The sequence below is a fragment of the Xenopus laevis genome, chromosome 9_10S, assembly GCF_017654675.1.
Source record: "Xenopus laevis strain J_2021 chromosome 9_10S, Xenopus_laevis_v10.1, whole genome shotgun sequence".
Classification (NCBI taxonomy): Eukaryota; Metazoa; Chordata; class Amphibia; order Anura; family Pipidae; genus Xenopus; species Xenopus laevis.
Genome location: NC_054388.1, coordinates 40,518,288 through 40,540,643, shown reverse-complemented (window position 1 = coordinate 40,540,643; position 22,356 = coordinate 40,518,288). Strand labels below are relative to the sequence as shown.

The window sequence follows — 22,356 nt, the reverse complement described above, 5'->3', positions numbered from 1 at the left end:
AACTAAATGACATAATAAATAATGAAGACCAATTGAAACGTTGCTTAGAACTAGCCATCCTATAACATACTAAACGTTAAATTAAAGGTGAAGCACCCTAAGGTTCACCCAGTTGTCGTTGTTGTACCCTGTAATTGTATACTCCCAATATTTCTCTTTTGTTAGGTATTTATAGCGTAATACCGCATTTCCACCCTGTTTATGTTAGCGTTGAGGGCAATTAATCTATCTAAGCTTTAAACTTGTTTCCAGCAACTTGCAGCTTGTTCCTCCGAATTCCCAGCTTGCCCTGCTTCCGTATCCCGGCGTGCAACAGGGGGGTCTCTTACACCTACTTCCGAATCGTCTCTTTGGTGTCCCAGAACACCGTGCGCCAGGAAAAATGGCCGCAGATCGACAGCCGGTAGCCGGGATGGAAGAAAATAAAGAGAACGAGAAACTGGGCGTCGGGGGAAAGCCGGGAGCACTGGGGGACAGTCTTGGGCTGGAGAGTATCCTTCATACGGGCAAAGGGGGTAGTGGCTGCCCGGGGAGTGTTAGGACTGATGTGGGGCAGAGCTGACGTGTCATTCATGCATAAAGCGCAGGACTGGGAGACCCGGGAGAATTATCTTGTGTTTAGTAGGAGCCTCTCCAGTGGCCAGGCACCGGAGACTGTGAATAGGATCCCCATTCTCCGGGAATGGGATCCTGGCACCTTAGTATGATTGGAATGGGATCCTGGCACCCTAGTATGATTGGAATTGGATTGTGGCACCCTAGTATGCTTGGAATCTGATTCTGGCACCCTATTATGATTGGAATCTGATCCTGACAGTCTAGTATGTCTGGAATCTGATCCTGGCACCCTAGTATGATTAGAATGGTATCCTGGCACCCTAGTATGGTTGGAATTGGATTGTGGCACCCTAGTATGCTTGGAATCTGATCCCAGCAGCCTATTATGATTGGAATCTGATCCTGGCAGTCTAGTATGCTTGAAATGGGATTGTGGCACCCCTAATATGCTTGGGATAGGATCCTGGCACCCTAGTATGATTGAATTCGATTGTGGCACCCTAGTATGATTGGAATGGGATCCTGGCAACCTAGTATAATTGGAATTAGATCATGGTACCCTAGTATGATTAGAATTGGATTGTGGCACCCTGGCATGCTTGAAATAGAATACTGGCACCCTAGTAAGACTGGCACCCTAGTAAGAATGGAATGAGATCCTGGCAATCTAGTATGCTTGGAATAGGATCCTGGCACCTAGTATGACTGGAATGGCATCCTGACACCCTACTATGATTAAAAATTGGATTGTGGCACCCTTGTATGATTGGAATAGGACCCTGGACCTCCAGATTTAAAACCCTGATCTTGTTGCCGCCCTTTCTCTTCATACTTCAAGCTTCCATTTCCTTAATTATGGTACAGTCTTGCAGATTATCAAGGAATCTCAGCAGCAGCATGGAATGCGCCATGGAGACTTCCAAAGATATCGGTTAGTACATTGTCTTCAATTTCTAATCTTATTTTTTTGTTGTTTTAAAAAACAAAAAAAACATAATCTGTCAGCTGCACCTGTTGCAGTCAGGGGAAATAAGTACATTGCATTGGCCTTGGCCTCTAAGGGAATAAGGCAGCAACAATCAAGTCCATATGTTACATCCTTAGTATAGAATACAAAGGGGACACTGTCTCAAGTCTTATTAGTATGTATCCCTGGAAACATAGTGGGGTGACTTTTAACCCAATGTTTCTATATATCTGTAACCTTGTTATGAGCTAATGAGGCCCAGCTTGAAGGCCAGTTAGGGTGAGATTTGGGGTGAGTGGTTATTTGTGTCCTGGGTACCCCTGAAACTATAGCAGGGTTACTGTTACCCCAATGTTTCTATATATCTGTAACCTTAGTATGGGGTAATGGGGCCCAGCCTTGATGCCAGTTAGGGAGAGATTTAGGATGAGTGATTATTTGTGCCCTGGGTACCACTGGAACTATAGCAGGGTGACTGTTACCCCAATGTTTCTATATATCTGTAACCTTGTTTTGAGCTAAGGGAACTCGGTCTCAGGACCAGTTAGCATGATATTTGGTATGAGTACTTATTTGCTATCCTGCATGCTTTTTAAACAATAGCAGAATGATTGTTCTTGCAGTGTTTTTATGTAGCTGTAACTTAGGTGCCATCTAGCAGCTTGACTTAACAGTCATTAAAGGAACAGTAACGTCAAAAAATAAGTGTTTTAAAGTAATGAAAATATAATGCAGTGTTGCCCTGCACTGGTAAAACTGCTGTGTTTGCTTAAGAAATGCTACTATTGTTTATATAAATAAGCTGCTGTGTAGAAATGGGGGCAGCCATTCAAAGGAGAAAAGGCTCAGGTTAACAGCAGATAGCAAATAAGCCCTGTCTGTCTAATGGTGTTATCTGTTATCCATTAGTTAACCTGTGCCATATAGCCGTTTTTCAATTACCACCATTGCGCCACAGCAGCTTGTTTATATGAACTATAGTAGTGTTTCTGAAGCAAACACACCAGTTTTACCAGTGCAGGGCAACAGTACATGATATTTTCATTACTTTAAAACACTTACATTTTTTGGTGTTACTGTTCCTTTAAGGTCCAGTTTGTTTCTCTTCCAATTAGCTAGTAAGCTTGGCAAGAGGAGGGGGAGGATTAAAAATCCTCTATTGGAAGATGTGACAAATACGACTTTTACTAATATATGACATAGCCATAATAACTGCTTTGTATCAGCTAGCAGTGGGGTTGGTGAAAAACAATAGTCACATATAACTTCATGTATTACTAAATAATATTTCTCTGTACTGCACACAGTGCTATAAGTGGTTATTTGGGCAAAGCACTCATATCGATGTGGTAATATCAAAACATAAACTTTTTTTTTGTAGAGGATACTGCTCACGCAGGCTCAGGCGCCTTCGGAAAACCCTTGGCTTTAAAATGGGAAACAGACATAAATTTACAGGGAAGAAAGTGACTGTGGAGATGTTAACAGATAACCGGTGAGTTTTATACCAGAAATACACAATTATTTGGGATTTTTGTTTCTTAACTGTGTTGAATGGCATAGCCAGATAAGGTCCAATCTTTTAGAAAAGGAAGCAGCACATTATTAAATGGCTTTCAGTATCACTTTTACCTGATAGTCAAGTAATAATTGTGGCCAGGTGACAACTCTTCTAACAGAACAGTTGTACAAACTCATCTTTGCTTTCTATGCTGTGTCTAGGGTGCAAAGTGAAGGCAAAATTACATTTAAAGCTTATTTGCTTTTTATGGCATTTTATCTGAGTTATACCATGTAATACCAGGTTTTAGTTATTTATATATATATATATATATATATATATATATATATATATATATATATATATATATATATATATATATATATATATATATATATATATATATATAAAATCAAAGAATGCAGCTTATCCCTGTGATGTGCTGCATTCTTTGATTTTGTATATTTTATAGGGTAAAGTGGCTTTCCCTTTAATGCATGCTCTCCCAACCCCGCCCCTCTAAACACAGTCCTGCAGTTAAGGTGTTCACAAAAGCTCATAAAGCTGAGTGGTTTCTTTGGAAGAGGTCATGCCAAATAAAGAGAGAAGCAGGTATGGTCTTTCTCCTCCCAAAGAAAATACTCTTTTCACTTAGTTAGGACTGATGCATGGACACTGCCTTGGCGGGGCGCATCAGCTTATGCATACTTTGTACAAACCATGTAACTTAAAGTTGATCCTGGCATTTGGCTGCTGTTTGGACATTAATGCAAACTCACACCTTTTTGGCTATTTTAAATTAGACTAGAATCATAGAATAAAGCATAAAATAACATTTTTGTACTATTTAAGCTCCACCATTATACACCTCACTATTGATTCTACTCCAAACCTGAAGTGATGTGAGTTGTTCTGTGTTTCAGTTACCTGCTGATCATTTTAATGGACGCTGAAAGAGCCTGGAGTTACGCCATGCAGCTTAAAAATGAAGCCAACACTGAACCTCGCAAACGCTTCCACTTGTTTTCCCGCCTGCGCAAAGCTGTCAAACATGGAGAGGAGCTGGAACGCTTGTGTGAAAGTGACCGTGTGGATGCAAAGACCAAGTTAGAAGCTCAGGTGCTGCAAGAATATCAGGGGATAATTTCAATTGTCATTATGAGGGAAAGAAGAGAGAGGGTTGAAGTAGGGTATGCAAAAGGCAAGCTGAAGCTCAACATAAGAATAGGATGAGGTGAAGAGAAATGAAGGTTAAAATCAGTCCATGTGGAGTGTGCGTATTTTGAGATCCGAGTTGAGATACAGTGAGGGGTTTAGTTGTTAAAGGAGAAGGAAAGCTACAGAGGCATTTTATTGCCAATAGATTAGCTGCAATAGTGTAAGCTAGAATGCTATATTTATTCTGTAGAATGTTTTACCATACCTGAGTAAAAAGCTCTAGAAACTCTCTGTTTGTTTAGGATAGGAGCTGCAGTATTAATGTGGTGTGACATCACTTCCTGCCTGAGTCTCTCCCTGCTCTGGGCTCAGATTACAGTAGAGAAGGGAGGGGGGGAGAGAGGAGCAAGCTGAGCATGCTCTTGCCCAGGGCAATAAAGTTTAAGCTGAAGGCAGGAAGTCTGATTCAGAAGCCCAGGTGTACACAATAGAAGGAAAGAAATGCAGTGTTTCTTTTGACAGGGGACTCAGAGCAGTACTACTGTGGGGGTTTACTGGTATATTTAGATGGACCTTTCTGATAAGGCTTACTTAGTTTTAACCTTTCCTTCTCCTTTAAGGGCCTTAAACGTCCGTGTTAATTAGAATTTAATTTGTGATGAGGATGTGAGTCAGTGAAAAGATTTACATGGAGGACAGTTAATATGGAACATTTAGTTGAGACTAGGGGCCGTATTTAGAATAGAATACAAAATATAATATAATGGTAGATTATAACGCCTGTAGGGAGTACAATGCAGTAGTTACATAGTTAAGTTGGGTTGAAAAAAGGCCATCAAGTTCAACCCCTCCAAATGAAACAAGTTAAAAAGCAAAGAACCAAGTACAGCGGTACTTCACTGGTCTAATTAGAAAATGTTTCAATTTCCATCCCTCTTTGTAACCTATCTTTTAGCCATTTCTCTATCCAAGCAAAATACTATGCTTCCCCTACTTCAGACATTAATTCGCTACAACTATGCATAATCATCAAAATGCAAATATTTGTCTCGACAAATGAATGCTGGCATACTTTCGTAGCGAAAAATTTGTTTCTTAGCAGATTTTCTCTAGCATTATTTTCTTTATTAACATACTTGCGCTTATGTCAACTTAAATGTGACAGGTACATACAGGCTATATTGTATGTCTTTATTATTGATGGTGGAAATTGCTGGAAGTGGCTGCTTATTATTAAAAATGTCTAATAAAACAAAATAGACAAAGGAGATCCTCTATTTTCCTAAAATGAGCCTTCCCTAAAAGAAATGTAAGAAGAATTTCACTGGCACACAGGAGTTGCGATAGCAGGGCAAGCTCTTGCAATTTTATTATGCGATTGAGCAACGTTTCGGGGACACGCTTACCCTGCTATCGCAACTCCTGTGTGCCAGTGAAATTCTTCTTACCCTTGTTGTGAGGTGGCCGATTCCTCTATCGCTGGGCACCAGGATAAGAACTTTTGGGTCTGTGTGGTGTGCGGCTTCTCCAAAGCTCCCCTAAAACAAATGTGACCTGAACTTCAAATTTTTAAAAAGTCTTTATTAAAGTCTAAGTACATCACATCCACTTCCCTCCCAGAGTCGAAGTTCCTGCTTAATTTCTCATAAAAGGAAATTAAATTAGTCTGACAAGATCTATTGTAGTAAAGTATCCTATCGATTAATACCCCTTCAAAAAAGCTTTTCTACCACTGATGTCAGACTAACCAGCCTATAGTTCTGAGGGTGTGAACGGGATCCCTTTTAGGATGATTGCTCCAGATTAGCAATTGGCCAGTCTCTCTGCACCATGCCAGACCTCATTGAATCAAATCAATCATGTGGAGCGCTCACCTCCCTAGTTCACACTTTTGTAGTGCCAGGTGCTGTACTGTGAGACCCACCCCTGTCACTGGGTCAAATTAATATCCAGAAGAAAGCCAGCAGCACACTGAGTCTGGTTGCAGTTGTGTTCAAAAGGAAATTTTATTTAGCCCATATGCAAAAGGCAACGTTTCGAGCCTACCAGGCCCTTTATCAAGCCCTGCGTTACACCATACAATGCTCTTTTAAAGTGAGGAAGGGGGTGTGACTACATGCCCAGCCCCCTTTCCAGTGACATCACCAAAAACTAAGTTTTGGACACTTTTGTTGGACTAATCACTGTTTTACTACCTGATTTTTGGCTGGATGAGACTTAAAGGATTTCTGTATATATAATGTTGGTGATGTCACTGGAAAGGGGGCTGGGCATGTAGTCACACCCCCTTCCTCACTTTAAAAGAGCATTGTATGGTGTAACACAGGGCTTGATAAAGGGCCTGGTAGGCTCGAAACGTTGCCTTTTGCATATGGGCTAAATAAAATTTCCTTTTGAACACAACTGCAACCAGACTCAGTGTGCTGCTGGCTTTCTTCTAGACCTCATTGAATCCTGAAAAATTAAGTAAAGAGGTTTGGCAATCACAGAGCTACGCTCATTTAGTACCCTGGGATGAATACCATCTGGTCCCAGACCTTTGTTTATCTTAACTGTAAAGTAATACTAGAGTAGACACTAAAATAATGATAACATCAGAGGAGAAAGGTGATGTGTCTTTGCGATAACTAGAAAAAGAGGTCTTTAGCAGACGGGTAGATCAATACGATATTGACGAAAACCGTTTTCCTAGAAACGTAGTGTAGAGTGAGGAGAGCAAGAGGCCTAAGATACTCGAGCAATGGCAACATTGGGAGGCAAAGGAAAGAAAAAACTAAAGAAATGAGTACAAAAAAGATTATATTGAAACCTCTGAAGAGCAGTGTCATGCATGCCAATAGAATACAAAATACAGAAGGATCAACTGTGCTAAAATTTGCAAAAGGCTCTAAAAGGAAGAATATGGAGTCATGACTTTTAGGTTTTGCTAGAAGAAGGTCATGGGTTACTTTGATGAGGAAGATCCTATTGAGTATTTTGGACTGCATAGAATCATTTTAGAGTGGTGGGTGAGTTGCTGGGTCAGGTAAAGGGATACAGAGAAACTGCATGGTAGTTGGTAAGAGTGATCAGATCAAGGATAAGGGTGCTTTGATGATTATTTTGTTTTGTATTTACTCACAGGCGTATACAGCTTATCTTAGTGGAATGTTGCATTTTGAGCAGCAGCATTGGGAAGATGCTATGAAAGCTTTCAATAAGTGCAAGTAAGTTTTAGCATGTTTGTTATATATCTGTTTTCCAATATGATTCTTCTCTGCTTCATCTGATTGGATTTTTTTTCCCTGCACAGGACCATTTATGAGAAGCTTGCAAGTGCTTTCACTGAGGAACAAGCTGTGTTGTACAATCAGAGAGTGGATGAAATCTCTCCCAATATTCGTTACTGCGCTTATAACATTGGTGAGGCTGTAGGCCATTTCATACCTTTTGTAGGCATGCTTTTCAAATTGCACTGTTTTATAATGCTGGACTTCGCTCACAGCGGAAGGAAACATTGTTCCCTGAGAGGGGCCGCTGTGCCCTCACATTTTCGCAAATTAGGGGGAGGGAAATCACGTGACTTTTTGGTCACAAAACAAGGAAGTAAAAAAAGGAACCGGGGGTTCGGCCGAATTCAAAATCGTGAATTTGGTGCATCCCTAAAATATAGTATTCTACATCTTTACAATTTCAATGTTATGACTTCAAGAAATATAAAATATGTAAGGTCTAATGATAAAAATGGAAGTTAAGGGATGGATAGTTAAGGAAAATCATGTTGTCAAGGGAAAGGACTGTAAATGTGGATTTGTGTACAGGAAGATGGTGTTAAGCACCAATTCCAGAAATTGTTTGGTTCTTGTGCAATAGATCATTCATTTACCAGAATATATCCCCTCCATACAACCTGTTTTGTGAGCTGTAGCCCATTATACAGGGAGTTATCTATGCACTGGGATTCTAATTAACTACTTGCAAACATGGTGAAACTTCAACTTGTTTGTTTAGCTCAAGGAATAATAAAAAAAACAGATTTTCCTACAGCAATAGGCTAAAAGTCTGTCTGGCACTCAACAAGAGGATATAATGTCCCTTTCACAGTATATGCATGTCTTTAATTTAGCCTTTCTCTTATTAGAAAACTGGAGGGCACAGGTATGATGGCTAACCAAATGTTCTCTTCTCTCTCCCAGGAGATAAAACAGCTATGGATGAGTTGATTCAAATGAGACTTCGCACTGGTGGAACAGAAGGGCTGTTGGCTGAGAAGTTAGAGGTAAAACGCTTAATGCATGTAAATGAAAGTTGGGGATGCCATACCGAGGGCTTATATTGTCAGTATTTTTGCACAGGGCAAGACTTTGTATATATAAAGATTATCACGTGATCACCAGGAGTCTGCAACACATTGTGCAGTCTCCTTATCCAAAGCTTATTGCTTTGACCACAACCGACCAGGAGAGTATTGTCGGAATAGGAGCAGATTACTGCCTTTAGATTCAGCAGTATAATGTAATTACTAATACAAGTGCAGACTCCCTGCAAGTATAAGCTTTCATCTTGCCTGGGATTTTATTGTCTTTAAAAGATATTTAGTGCACGTATCTACAGGCATTTAAAGAAATGCATAAGATTGACCTTGGCTGGTGAAGTAATAAAAGGCTAACTGAATGTATTTCCCTAACAGGCTTTAATAACCCAGACAAGAGCAAAACAAGCTGCTACAATGAGTGAGGTGGAGTGGAGAGGACGCACAGTACCTGTTAAAATTGATAAAGTGCGAATCTTCCTACTGGGACTAGCAGATAATGAAGCTGCAATTGCACAGGTAATGAGTGGTTGAAGTTATAGTGGTTGTATCTGATGGGCTTCTCATATACTGAGACACATAGGAATCCTTGTGGCAAGATGGGGTCATAGCAACTCAATGCAGAGCAACAGGGCTGGCATGTTTTGTTTTTCATACTGTACAGATAACTAGGGTGATGGGGTGCCTTAGAGATCAGCATCCATCCAAGGTTTTATGAAATGAGTCAGAACCTTAGTTGACCCTTACACTTAATTGATATTTAAAATTAGACCAGAGGCTGGCTTTCTTAGTGCCTTGCTGTGACAACCCAAAAGCTTTAATAATTCCGCAACATCAGATACTGTAGGGCCACTATGACTTGTTTGTTCCCAATCTTTATGTACATATCTGTATCTCTATGAACACAGAATGTCTATTGAGGACACATTATATTTATTTATAATGCTGACAATGTGTTCAGATCAGAAGCAAGCATAAGTTTCTTTTATTGGCTAGTGCTTCTAATGTAGATATTTTGAAGCTGTAAAGCAGATGCTAAACTTTGCTGCAACCTTCCTATAATAACAATTTCCTAATCCCACTAGTGCAGATTTTAACTACTGCCAGGTGAAAAGATTGAACTTCGTTTAACCTAGTGCTCATCTGCCTGTTTGCCAGCTTGTGTTAGGAATGAGTCAGACTGGTAGCATAGATGTGCCAAAGTCTGGGAGTGGTGGCAAAGAGCAAGTGCTTGCTGGCACACAGCTTTTGTTAAACTGAATGGTGACTAAAGCTTGGAATCATGAATGTATAGTACAGCCACAAAGAGAAAGTAAGATCCCATTTTCATTTTTTTTGTTTCTTACTGCGGCTTAGACACAGCCCCTTCCCACAGTTTTCTATCTCCTCTGGTACTGGCACCACTTACCTTTCTTTATCTGCTGCCCCACAGTCCCTTCCCAGAGACTATTATCCCACTGTTACTATAGGCACCATCTCTTTACTACTATACGTGCTATCCCACAGTCACAGTCCCTTCCCAGAGACTATTATCCCACTGTTACTATAGACACCATCTCTCCCTACTATACCTGCTATCCCACAGTCCCAGAGGCTTGAAAAAAATCCATGTCTCCATCACACAGTATTTATGCACCACTGTTCAGCAGATATGTAAATTAATAGAACAAGCAGGGTTTATTACAATAATAAATACATTTATATTTAAAACAATTAGATAATAGATGAAGAACTGCCACAGAGAAAAGTGGAAGGAGATTTGTTAGAAACAACAGAATGCGACAAATGCTTGAAAAACTCTGCCTGGACTGCTCAGGTCATAGAGAGATATTTCTTCCTCCCCCCTTCAATGGTACAAAAATGTCATACTTAAGCATTTTATTAAAGGAACAGTAACACCAAAAAATTGGTGTTTTAAAGTAATGAAAATATCATGTACTGTTGCCCTGCACTGGTAAAACTGTTCTGTTTGCTTCAGAAACACTACTATAGTTCATATTAACAAGCTGCTGTGGAGCAATGGCGGAAATTGAAAAATGGCTATATGGCACAGGTTAACTAATCGATCACAAATAACACCATTAGACAGACAGACAGCTTATTTGCTATCTGCTGTGTAACTTGAGACTTTTCTCTTTTGAATGGCTGCCCCCATTGCTACACAGCAGCTTATTTATATAAACAATAGTAGTGTTTCTGAGGCAAACACAGCATTTTTACCAGTGCTGGCCAACACTGCATTATATTTTCATTACTTTAAAACACTTTTATTTTTTGACGTTACTGTTCCTTTAAATTTGTTGATAACACTGTAAAAGGGGTTGTTCACCTTCCGAAAACTTTTTTCCAGTTGAGTTGTTTTCAGATTGTTTACCAGAAATACTTTTTTTCAATTGCTTTCCACTTTTTATTCTTTACAGTTTTTCCAAAACTGAAGTTTAAAGATTGATGTTCACGTCTCTGGTGTCTGTCTGGCAGCTCAGTGATCCAGGAGTATCTGAACTGTTACAATTTGCTACGTTTAGTTGATACAATTAGTGGATACATTTCTCAGCAGTATCTCTGGAGTATTTGCGACTATTGTATCAATTCTAACAGCTGCCTGTAATGAAACTCAGGGATTCTGTTCAGCCGGGACAAAGATAAGAAATGTATCAACTAAATGTATACAATTTCTGCTGTATTTTCCTAATTGCAACTGAAGTAACATGTCACTGCTTATTCATCCTTCCTAAACTCTCTGAGCTGGTGGGGGGAAAGGATACCCCACAACTGTAAAAGAGTGGTGTGCAGGATAGCAGGCCCACCAGTGGTGGCCTCTGCTAGAGTTAATACAAATATAATAAGATGAGAATAAAATGAACTATTATTTCCCTTTCAGGCTGAAGATGAGGAGACTAAGGAGCGTTTGTTTGAGACTGTGCTGAGCGAGTGCAGGGATGCCATACAATGTGTACGGGAAGAGCTCAAAACAGAACAGGTATTATAATATCATACCCTACTCAGCCTAAACTGTCTTTGACGTTGACCTTGATTTGCCATCTAGCTCCCTCCATACACAGATAACTGGTCATTGTTGTTTCCCGAAACTACAAGACTCTGCATCTCACAACTATTTCCTCCTGTCTGGAGAAGAAGCAGCTGGGGTGGCACAGGTTGCAGACCTTAAGTCGGACAGCTTAAAGAGATAGAGTCTTGGGAAAACATGTTTTTTTCAAAATGCATCACTTCATAGTGTTGCTCCAGCAGACTTCTGCCCTGAAATCTATTTTTCAAAAGAGCAAATGGATTTTTAATATATAATTTTGAAATCAGACATGGGGCTAGACATATTGTCAGTTTCCCAGCTGCCCCAGTCATGTGGCTGATAAACTTCAGTCACTCTTTGCACTGCAAGTTGGAGTGATATCACCCCCTCCCCAGCAGCCCATCAGCAGAACAATGGGAAAGTAACCAGATAACATCTCCATGATACAAATAAGAACAGCATTCAATAGTAAAAATCCATGTCCCACTGCCTAAAAGCAGTTCCATAGTGCAGCAGTGGCTCTTTCTGAAAGCACATGGCCAGTCAAAATGACTTAAGATGACACCTACATACCAATATTACAACTAAAAAAAATACACTTGTGTTGGGAATTAAATTTTACATGGTAAAATGAATTATTTGTATTGTAAACAATGTAATTTAAAAATAAAACTACACCATAAAACTCATGACAGGACCCCTTTAATCAGTACTATACATTATCACTTCAACTTAATTTTGCCTCATTACATGGAATTCTTTTGACATTTGTTCCTGATTCAAAGGCTACACTAATGGATTTGTCTTTTTTCATCCAAACTTACTGAATTACTATGCCATACAAATGCCATATACCATTGTTAAGTTTAATTCACAAACAAATGCATGAGCTGCTGAAGGTTCCATTTAAAGGAGAATTCAAATGTAAAGTAAAAAAAAACCCTAAATAGACCCCCCTCCCTCCTCCCCCCCAGCCTACCTGCTACCCCAGGCAAATGCCCCCTAATTCTTTACTTACCCCTTGGTGGAGATTCTGTCCAGTGGAGTTCACGGCAGCCATCTTCCGGCTCTTTAGTAATCTTCTAAATGAGATCGGTATCGGTAATCTCCGTGACTTTCGTCACATGCGCAGTTGTCGTGGAGCAGAAGATTGCTCCAACTGCGCATGTGCTGATACGGCACATACTTCACGAAGATTATCGAAGAGAAGAAGATGGCTGCTGTGAACTCCGCTAGACAGAATCTGCACCGAGGCGTAAGTAAAGACATTCTCCTTTAAGCCGGTCTGCAACTAGAAACCTGTAGCATAAATTAAAGGCAATTCACGCTTATCCTTTTGGCTTTCAGATGCAGAGAGATGCGGACACAGAGTTTGGCAAAGTCTCCAACTTACAGTATTTGCACAGGTAAGTACCTATAAGAAACATTTTTGACACACTGAATGGGAGCATCTTCCCCCTTCCCACAAAGTGGTTCATTCTTTGCTAATGCAGGGGCTTATACAAGCAGATCTTGTCTACATGTAGATCAGGTCTAATGGTTGTCCAATATCTGATGGTTTTACGTTCCCATTTGAGGAGACAGAGGCTCCTGCAAATTCCCGCAGCATAATTCATGCAAATGCAGAAATTATTATGCATTTTCTTCAGCACAGGTAATGGGTGCCCCATATGGTGTGACCATGTTGTAGACTTATATAAAATAGTTATGTCTACCCTAGCGATTCTAATATTATTTCTTGTTTATGCATTACGATGTGGAGAATGACAATGATTACAGACTACAGTCTAATCATATACTAAATAAATGTGGAATGTGGAAATTAATCAAAACTGTTTTTTCGAAGGAGTTCTTTACTCCTTATAACACATTATAGTTCATCTTCAGGTTTATAGTTCCCACGTTTGTCCTTATTTCAGCTACCTGTCTTACATCAAGCTCTCCACAGCCATCCGACGTAATGAGAGCATGGCCAGCGGTTTGCAGAAAGCCCTTCTCCAACAGCCACTGGCCGAAGAGGAAGGAAAGAGAGGTCCACGCCCTCAGGATCTGATCCGACTCTATGATATTATCCTTCAGGTAATTAGGAACTGATCACATATGTACTCCCACCATGTCCCAAAAGCAAGCTTCAATCTCTTTTATGCAACCCCCCTGAGAGCTGGCATTTCCCTGTTGCTAACTCAAGAAATACTGGGAACTGTAGTTTAGGTAGCCATTAGCATTCTTTATCACATGTTCATGGGGATACTTCTAAATCTGCAGTTACAGAGAATGCACTGATTCATCATGCTTAGGTTTGTCACATAATGCTTTTGCTGTACTGAACTAATTAGCAATCAGTCGTGCTAGCAGTAGATAATGCATTGTGCAGGACTGCTTTCATTTGTGTACTGTATCAATAATTCCTGAGAATGTTGGTACTGCAATAGATATAGAGCTGCAGAGATTTCCACTCGGTCTACTGTATGCCACATATCCCAGAAAATATCCCAGAAATCGCCATATCCTAGCCGTTACACTAACTTTAAAAAACAAGAATATCCCACGGGAGACCCTGAAATCCATTTTCATTTATAAAATGATTTGATCTGGTCTTCATTTTTTTTTCCTTTAAACTATGATTAAACCTGGTAAGGTCAAGACTGGATCCAAACTCATATTTGTTCCATTCATAGAATTTAGCAGAACTGAATCCGCTTCCTGGCTTGGAGGACGATCGTAATTTCCAAAGAGAGATCACTTTGAAGACCCTGGTGTACAAAGCCTACAGGTAATGATGCAGGGAAGTAGGGTTTTTCCTGGATAAGTAACTATCACCGCTCACAGACATCTGTTTTTTTTTTTTCAGGTGCTTCTTCATTGCTCAGTCCTATGTACTGGTAAAGAAGTGGAGTGAGGCGCTGGTTCTGTATGACCGAGTGCTGAAATATGCGAAGGAAGTGCAGGCTCAGACTGGTGCTGCCAAGAACACGCTGAAGGTAACTTTCTGTTGCAGTTTTACACTGCAGTTTAACCATCTAAATCCCAGAGTAATGTTGGTTCATCTGTATTTTGTTATTATTAAACATTTATTAACATATTTTGCCTTGCTAAATTAATGTCTGAGATGTCTGACTATCCACAGATCCGCATCTTTTGTTGTAAATTCTTTCCCTAGAAACCTCTGCCTTTCTCTACATTTAGCTTCAGCCTTCGCATCCCTGCTCTCACTCTATGTGTATCTGTGGATTTATGGTCTCCCTCTTCATCTCTACATTATTATTTAGGAGTTACCAGATGTGAAAGAGCTGATATTGCAAGTTAATGCTGAGAAGTACTCTCTACAGGCTGCTGCCATCCTTGGTGAGTGGGGAACGCAGATTGCGCGTCTGTCAACCAGACTCCGTCTACCTGTTATCAAATTGCATTTCCACTGTTAGTGGGAGTTGTAATTCATTAGCTGGAAGGCATCAGAATCGCCGTCCCATTTTTCAGCTCCATTCTGTATGATATAAAGCACACTCTATTATTATTGTTATTATTATTATTATTATTATGGAGAGGCCCGGGCCTAGGGCAACAGGATTAAAGGGGGCGGCATTCTGCCAACTGCTCACAGGAGATACAATAGTTTTTAAAATTTCCGGTGCGCCAATCCCCATTGCTCTGGTCCCAATGATGAAAATTTGAGAGAATAAAGGGGAGGGGACTGGGGCAACAAACGACAGCGAGCATAGGGGCACCTGCTATGTAAATCCAGCATTTAAAGGGATACTGTCATGGGAAATGTTTTTTTCCCAAAATACATCAATTAAAAGTGCTGCTCTAGCAGAATTCTCCACTGAATCAGTTTCTGAAAAGAGCAAACAGATTTTTTTTATATTAAATTTTGAAATCTGACATGGAGCTAGACATATTGTCAGTTTTACAGGAGCCCCCAGTCATGTGACTTGCGCTCTGATACACTTCAGTCACTCTTTACTGCTGTACTGCAAGTTGGAGTGATATCACCCCCCCCCAGCAGCAACAGAACAATGGGAAGGTAACCAGATAACCGCTTTCTAACACAAGATAACAGCTGCCTGGTAGATCTAAGAACAGCACTCAATAGTAAAATCCAGGTCCCACTGCAACACATTCAGTTACATTGAGTTGGAGAAACAACAGCCTGCCAGAAAGCATTTCTCTCCTAAAGTGCTGGCTCTTTCTAAAAGCACATGACCAGGCAAAACAACCTGAGATGGTGGCCTAGATACCCACAATGCAATGTAAAAAAAAAATACACTTGCTGGTTCAGAAATGAAATTTTATATTGTAGAGTGAATTATTTGCAGTGTAATTTAGAAATAAAAACTACATCATAAAAATCATGGCAGAATCCCTTTAAGCAAGTTTTATATCAACCTAAAAGGTTGAACTTGATGGATGTGTGTCTTTTCAACCTAACTTACTATGTTATTAGGTTTCCTTTACTTTCCCTCATGCAATCTGATTTAGTGACACCAAATGTGCAACCCGCTAGCAGGTGTGACTTACAACTCCTATCAGCTTGCCTGTGGCTTCTGTAATGTGGGCATTTAATAATCATTTTAATCTGTTACAGCTGACAGACATGTTTTATAATAATTAAGCAATCATATGGAAAACAATGGACAGGGCCTATCTAGATCTCCATTACAATTTATTTTATCTTACGTCTTCCATGTTCAGGTTTATGTGTATAAATCTTGGGTATGATATCCAAGGCATCACAAAAATTCAGCTAATTCAGAAGCATTTTTTGCATGTTAAAATAGTTTATTTTTTCTAAAGAGGTGAAAAAAAAACCAGCTTCTGTTTTTGCTACAGTAATATAACTAACAAATTGGGACTGAGATGATCAAATAGGTAGCATTCACCTAAATGAAAATCGAATAACTGATCAATTCATTTGCAAGTCCGCTCTTTTAACTGTCTACACACATTGCACGTGTTTCCTGCAGATTCCAGTGATAAGCCAGACGAGGTCTCCCCTTCTCAAGTAAAAAACAACAAGGTAAGGTGTTCAGCTAGGGGAATTCTAATTCCTAGCTGTTCGTCTTGATTATCTACTATTAAAAGCAGATACTAATGGGTAACATCCAGTAAAGTTAAGGTCTATGACATGGGGAGATTTTAATTACTTAGAGGGTGTCTGTGCCTGAGGCTAATTGATTACTGTTATAGCCTATGACAATTGGATACTGTCATCAAACAAGTGTTCGTTATTTTAAGCAAAAATTGAGGTACAACTTCAATGATTTAAACATCATTACTTTTTACTCTGCACTGGTTAATGTTTCCTCTCTCCAACCAGTAGTGTAGTACATATCTATAACATCTCCGATAGATTTTGCTATGTGTTGTGGGATACTGGCTGTGATACATATAATCTCAGTGCATTACACGCCAGTTCTATAGATAATAGGAACTGGACACTGCTCCTGTATTATTATTATTATTATTATTATAGGAAATTAGACAGAGTATTGCTTTATAATATGTTTGAGTCATGCAGCTGTCTAAACAGCAACCAATCAGATCTTTGCTTTTGTTTTCTAAGTTAGTGGTGAATGTTGATTGGTTGCAATTGGCAACATTTCCAGAAATCTCTCCAGATATTTATCTCCAATGTTAGTAAACATGCCCCTTAATCAGGCAGTTGTAATGCTTGTAATGTCCTGCCCCTTTATGACCTATGCCCAACCCATACAGGTATATACCAACATCCAACACTCCACTTCCAGTGATGTTATATTAAAGCGTGGTATAGGTGGAGATATAAGCCTAGGTGTGAGATTTATGGGTTATCAGTGAGAATTTGTGGTGATATTACAAGAGGGAAAATTGCTTTGAAAATCCCTGGTCTGCCACTTGCCTGTGACCCCCATATCTCCTGAATCATGGGCCCAAACTCGCCCTACCCACATGTTTTGAGCCAACCTGCACATTGCTATCAGGCAGCCTTATTATGATGAATGCAGTTAGGTTTTACATACAGAAATGAATCTGATGGCTCTGATTTATAACCTCTACATCTTCCGGTCAATCTCAGCCTCTGTCCGATCGCTTGGATGTCTTTTCACTTGACCCATCCATCGTAGGAAAACATGCCAGCCTGGTTCAGTTCCCGCCTCACTTCCATCCGATTCCATGCAAGCCTCTTTTCTTCGACCTGGCTCTGAATCATGTGACTTTGCCCTCTCTGGAAGATAAGTTGGAGCAGAAGTCTAAGAGTGGCTTGACCGGCTACTTCAAGGGTTTTTTTGGATTTCGCAGTTAATGGAAAGGAAAGGCCACAGATAGGAGAACATCATTTGTTTTTACTACTTGGATCCACAGCCGAATGCTGGTGTAAAGCGTCACTGATGATTCCATTTAATTTATAATATTATCAAGGACAGTGGCAGAGTATTTGCTTCCTGTTTTTGCTAAATTTGTCAGCACAATATGACAACATTATTTTCACCCCAGTACCCCTGGATTTATTGGACAGAAACACGTACCCCAGTCATGATGCATTTTATTTACTACCCTGGCAAATATTAATCCAGATGGTATAATATTAATCCAGTTTAGTGAATGTCACATAAAGTCTTACTTTAGTTTTTAACTGTATCAGAATATGAACTTCTTCCCCAGCCCTATCCAAAGTGACCAGCACTACCGTTTAGTGTAGCCTTTCTCCAATCTTCGTTTGTAGCCTGGGGAGCAAGATGGAGACTGTACTGACACATGTAACTCCATTACGGTTAAAAAAAATGAACTCTAGTTTGCGTTTCTAGTTTTCTCAGAAAAATGAGAACTTTAATAGTGAAATGAACTTGTTTGCTACAGGCTCATCTCGTGTGAGTGTTGCCTGTCAAGGGCATGATTATTTGTGGCCCATCTTCCACACGGTGGCCAGTTTGGGTAAAGATCATCTTATTTGGCAAGTTTGCCATGAGGAGATTTTGAGTGTTTCTACATCAACTTGCTAAAACACATTAAAATGCCCAAAATTCCCCTCTACTGACCCTGAGGAGGATAAACCCTGTGGCACAAGAAGATGTCTGGTGCCAGCAGCAATGATTGTCTCATCCAGCAGAGGAAATACCCACCAGACCATTTCAGGAGTCTCCTCAAGCTGCGTCAGTATCATTTTAAAAGCACCTTATAATTAGTCTTATGTCATGTAGGGTCGCTGGTCACTATGCTGTGGATAAAGTTTTTTGTGGGAATTTTTGATTTGGTTCAAAATGGGGGTCAATAAACTGCTTCCATGTGAAAATAAAAAAAAGAAAATCTGTGTTATTGTAATGATGTTGCTTTGTATTTGCTTTGTATGTCAGTGGGTGGATGGACAAAACTACCAGTGTTACACTCAATGTTCCCTCTAAGGTCTGCGCTTGTAGGAAAACACATTTTGTATTAATTAAGTCATGAACACAGTTTTTAAAAACAGTACACACAAGCTTTAAATGTGCGCACAGCGGTACCAGCAAGTGCTGCACTGAATGTTCTGTATATAAAACCCTACAAATCTGACTTAAAGCAAAGGAGAAGGAAAGGCTTTTTGCTTTACTTTGGGTGCCAAATGTTAGTCACACCCAAGTGACTGTATTTACTTACCTGATACACTGCTACATCAGCAGAAAAGTGCACAGAGCCGGGGATCATCCAGCGAGCACCACAGAGCCATCCTCTTGCTGCTTCTTCTTTCTTTGTGCTGCTGTTCAAGTGTAGTAGAGCCAAACTTTAACAAAAAAGTGGCTTCTTCACTCTATTGCGTATGCCACGGAAATCTTAAAGATTTAGGATTAGTAAACTGAATATAATAATGAAACCTTTTCCTGCTACAGATATTGGTGCTATTGCTATAGCCCTGACTTAGGGAAAACCCGGGGTACTGCATAACACAATTTACTGTTTCTTTTTTTACTGTTATTATTATGGCCATCAAGGTAATGCAATATAGGCCTTACATGGACTGAAGCAGCTTAAAAGGATACTGTCATGTTTTTTTCAAAACGCATCCGCTAATAGTGCTGCTCCAGCATAATTTTTCACTGAAGTCTGTTTTTCAAAAGAGCAAAGTGATTTTTTTTATATTTAATTTTGAAATCTGACATGGGGCTAGACATATTGTCAGTTTCACAGGAGCCCCCAGTCGTGTGACTTGTGCTCTGATAAACTTCAGTCACTCTTTACTGCTGTACTGCAAATTGGAGTGATATCATCCCTACCCCCCCCCAGCAGCCTAACAACAGAACAACGGGAAGGTAACCAGATAACCGCTTTCTAACACAAGATAACAGCTGCCTGGTAGATCTAAGAACAGCCCTCAATAGTAAAATCCAGGTCCCACTGCGACACATTCAGTTACATTGAGTAGGAGAAACAACAGCCCACCAGAAAGCAGTTCCATCCTAAAGTGCTGGCTCTTTTTGAAAGCACATGACCAGGCAACATGACCTGAGATGGCTGCCTACACACCAATATTACTACTAAAAAAAATACACTTGCTGGTTCAGGAATGACATTTTATATTGTAGAGTGAATTATTTGCAGTGTAAACAGTGTAATGTAGAAATAAAAACCACACCGTAAACATCATGACAGAATCCCTTTAAGTGGGGCCAAAACAATGACCTCCCTGACATCTAATTGGGGCTTACTCAGGTTGTTTTAAAAATACCATGGATTGTACATAATTAAATCTTTACAATCATGACAGACCATACCACCAGGGGGGGACCTATAGGGGGGTGACAATAGTGGCAGCTGGCAAATTAACCTGACTTGTAGGGGGTTGTGAATGAAAGGTTAAGCTGCTAATTGGGTCAGCACAGTTTGGCTCATCACAAATCAGTCCATGGCAAATTGTTGAATTTAGCAGGCAGTACCCCTTAAAAAAACTTTGGCAAGTTCTTAATCCGTCATGAGCTCCAGTCGGCAAAGTATGAAAATCTAAAAACAAATACTATGAATACTTCAACTAACGCTGTTTATTAAAGCTTGCATTACCCTGCTGAAAACCTGTGTTATAGGGTAAATACAAGTATAGGATCCGTTATCCCGGAAACCCATTTTAGACTCCATTATAATCAGATAATTCACATTTTTAATAATGATTTCCTTTTTCTCTGTAATAATAAAACAGTAGCTTGTACTTGATCCCAACTGAGATATAATTAATCCTTATTGGAAGCAAAACCAGCCTATTGGGTTTATTTAATGTTTACATGATTTTCTAGTAGACTTAAGGGTAGGGGCAGATTCGGGGAAATTTAGTCGCCTGCTTTCTGCCTGCTTGAATGAGAAAATGCCAGTGCAATGCACTCGCGGCGCTTCGATTTCTGAAATTGCCCGGTCTTCGGAAAGCAGTTCAGGGAGATTGTCGCCTCGCAAGAAGAGGCGATTAGTCGGCAGGTGACTAAATCTCCCCGAATCTGCCCGTCTGCCCTTAGCCTAATGTACGAAGATATAAATTATGGCGAGATCCATTATCTGGAAACCCCCATGCCCTGAGCATTCTGGATAACAGGTTCCATATCTGTAATATCAAATGGTTACCTTGGTATCTCAGTATAAGCTGTAAACCCACTGCTTTTTGAGTTATGGGGTGTTATTCATGTGCACAACTGTATGAACAGGCAGTAATAATAAGATAAAACCGCAATTCCAAAAATAGTGCAGGAATGTGATCGAGGTGGATGCAGTAAGCTGAAACCATCAGTGACGCCTGAAGAGCGTGCACTTATGGGGAAACGCCCAAATCTGCCTGACTGATCTTACTGCTCTTCCCATCCATTTGGGCATGATTGAGAACTCAAAATAAATGATCCAGTCGTAACTCCAGGCCCAAAAGTACATACACTTACTGAAGTTGGTCACTTTTCCACTGCGGTGAAAGCCAAGTGTAATGCACCTATTGCAATGGAGTCATCATTTATCTGTCTTACAGGACAAGTGACACCAAAGACAAATCATCAAAGCAGGCGACCTGGTATTTACTACACTGTGTTTCCTACTGCTTCAGGCTTCTCCAGAGCAATAAAACACAAGTAGTTCAGGGACTACAGTGATCAGAACGTTACATCACATTACATGTAACACTTGGCTTGAGCAATCATATACTTAGGCTCAAGAATATTGGTTTCCATGGAGCTTTTGATCATATAGAATATATTTCTGATCTAGGCGAATATAAACATTCTTTATTCAAATTTGCACAATTAATCCGATTTTTATTAAACTGCTGGACGTTGAAGGCTATTTGCTGATATGTTACTATGTGTTACTAGGCAAGTAGTAAACTAAGGGCTCTTACACAAGAGCGTTTGTTTGTGTGCTGCCCTGTGTTGTGCTTTCTTCCGTTCAGCCACAGGGGAGCGCAGGAGTAAACGCACTGAATTATTGTCAATGGGGCTGTACTCACACAGGCGCATGTATGTACCGAACACAGGTAAAATACAACATGCTGAGTCCCACCTGCGTTTAGCGCTTACATGCGTCTGTGTGAGTACAGCCCCATTGACAATAATTCAGTGCGTCTACTTCTGCGCTCCCCTGCGGCTGAACGGGAAAAAAAGCGCAACACAGGGGCGCGCACAAACAAACGCCCATGTGTAAGAGCCCTTAAGGCTAGGCCCAGAGAACACGGATCCCCCACCTGTGGAGAATTCACTTCTGTTCTGCTGCAGTGCGGATTTCAGACTGAAATACTATCCACTGCATCTGCCTGCTCCCGGAGGTAATGATTCAGAGTGCAGGCACCGCAGTAGAAGAGAAGCAGCAGGTCTGGATATCAGACAAGACAGAAAACATCCATATTAAGCTAAAATGACTGCTGAAAAAAACCCATTGTTCTC

The 22,356-nt window shown here is 40.2% G+C and overlaps 1 protein-coding gene across 1 annotated transcript; it reads left to right on the top strand.

The window, feature by feature from the left end:
• Positions 1-294: 294 nt before the first annotated feature.
• srp68.S (signal recognition particle 68kDa S homeolog) lies at positions 295-18,782 on the top strand. Its single transcript, XM_018238533.2, has 16 exons — positions 295-491; positions 1,423-1,489; positions 2,907-3,020; positions 3,950-4,145; positions 7,308-7,390; positions 7,477-7,586; positions 8,360-8,442; positions 8,854-8,994; positions 11,357-11,455; positions 12,851-12,909; positions 13,423-13,582; positions 14,182-14,276; positions 14,355-14,484; positions 14,773-14,848; positions 16,468-16,520; positions 17,559-18,782. The coding sequence occupies exons 1-16, from the start codon at positions 383-385 to the stop codon at positions 17,784-17,786; spliced, it is 1,803 nt and encodes a 600-aa protein (XP_018094022.1). The 5' UTR covers positions 295-382; the 3' UTR covers positions 17,787-18,782.
• Positions 18,783-22,356: the final 3,574 nt, after the last annotated feature.

Coding starts and splice junctions, on each gene's coding strand:
- srp68.S (XM_018238533.2), top strand. CDS start 383: ATGGCCGCAGATCGACAGCCGGTAGCCGGGATGGAAGAAAATAAAGAG. Junction 14,485..14,772: donor CTGCCAAGAACACGCTGAAG/GTAACTTTCTGT, acceptor ATTATTATTTAG/GAGTTACCAGATGTGAAAGA. Junction 16,521..17,558: donor CTCAAGTAAAAAACAACAAG/GTAAGGTGTTCA, acceptor GGTCAATCTCAG/CCTCTGTCCGATCGCTTGGA.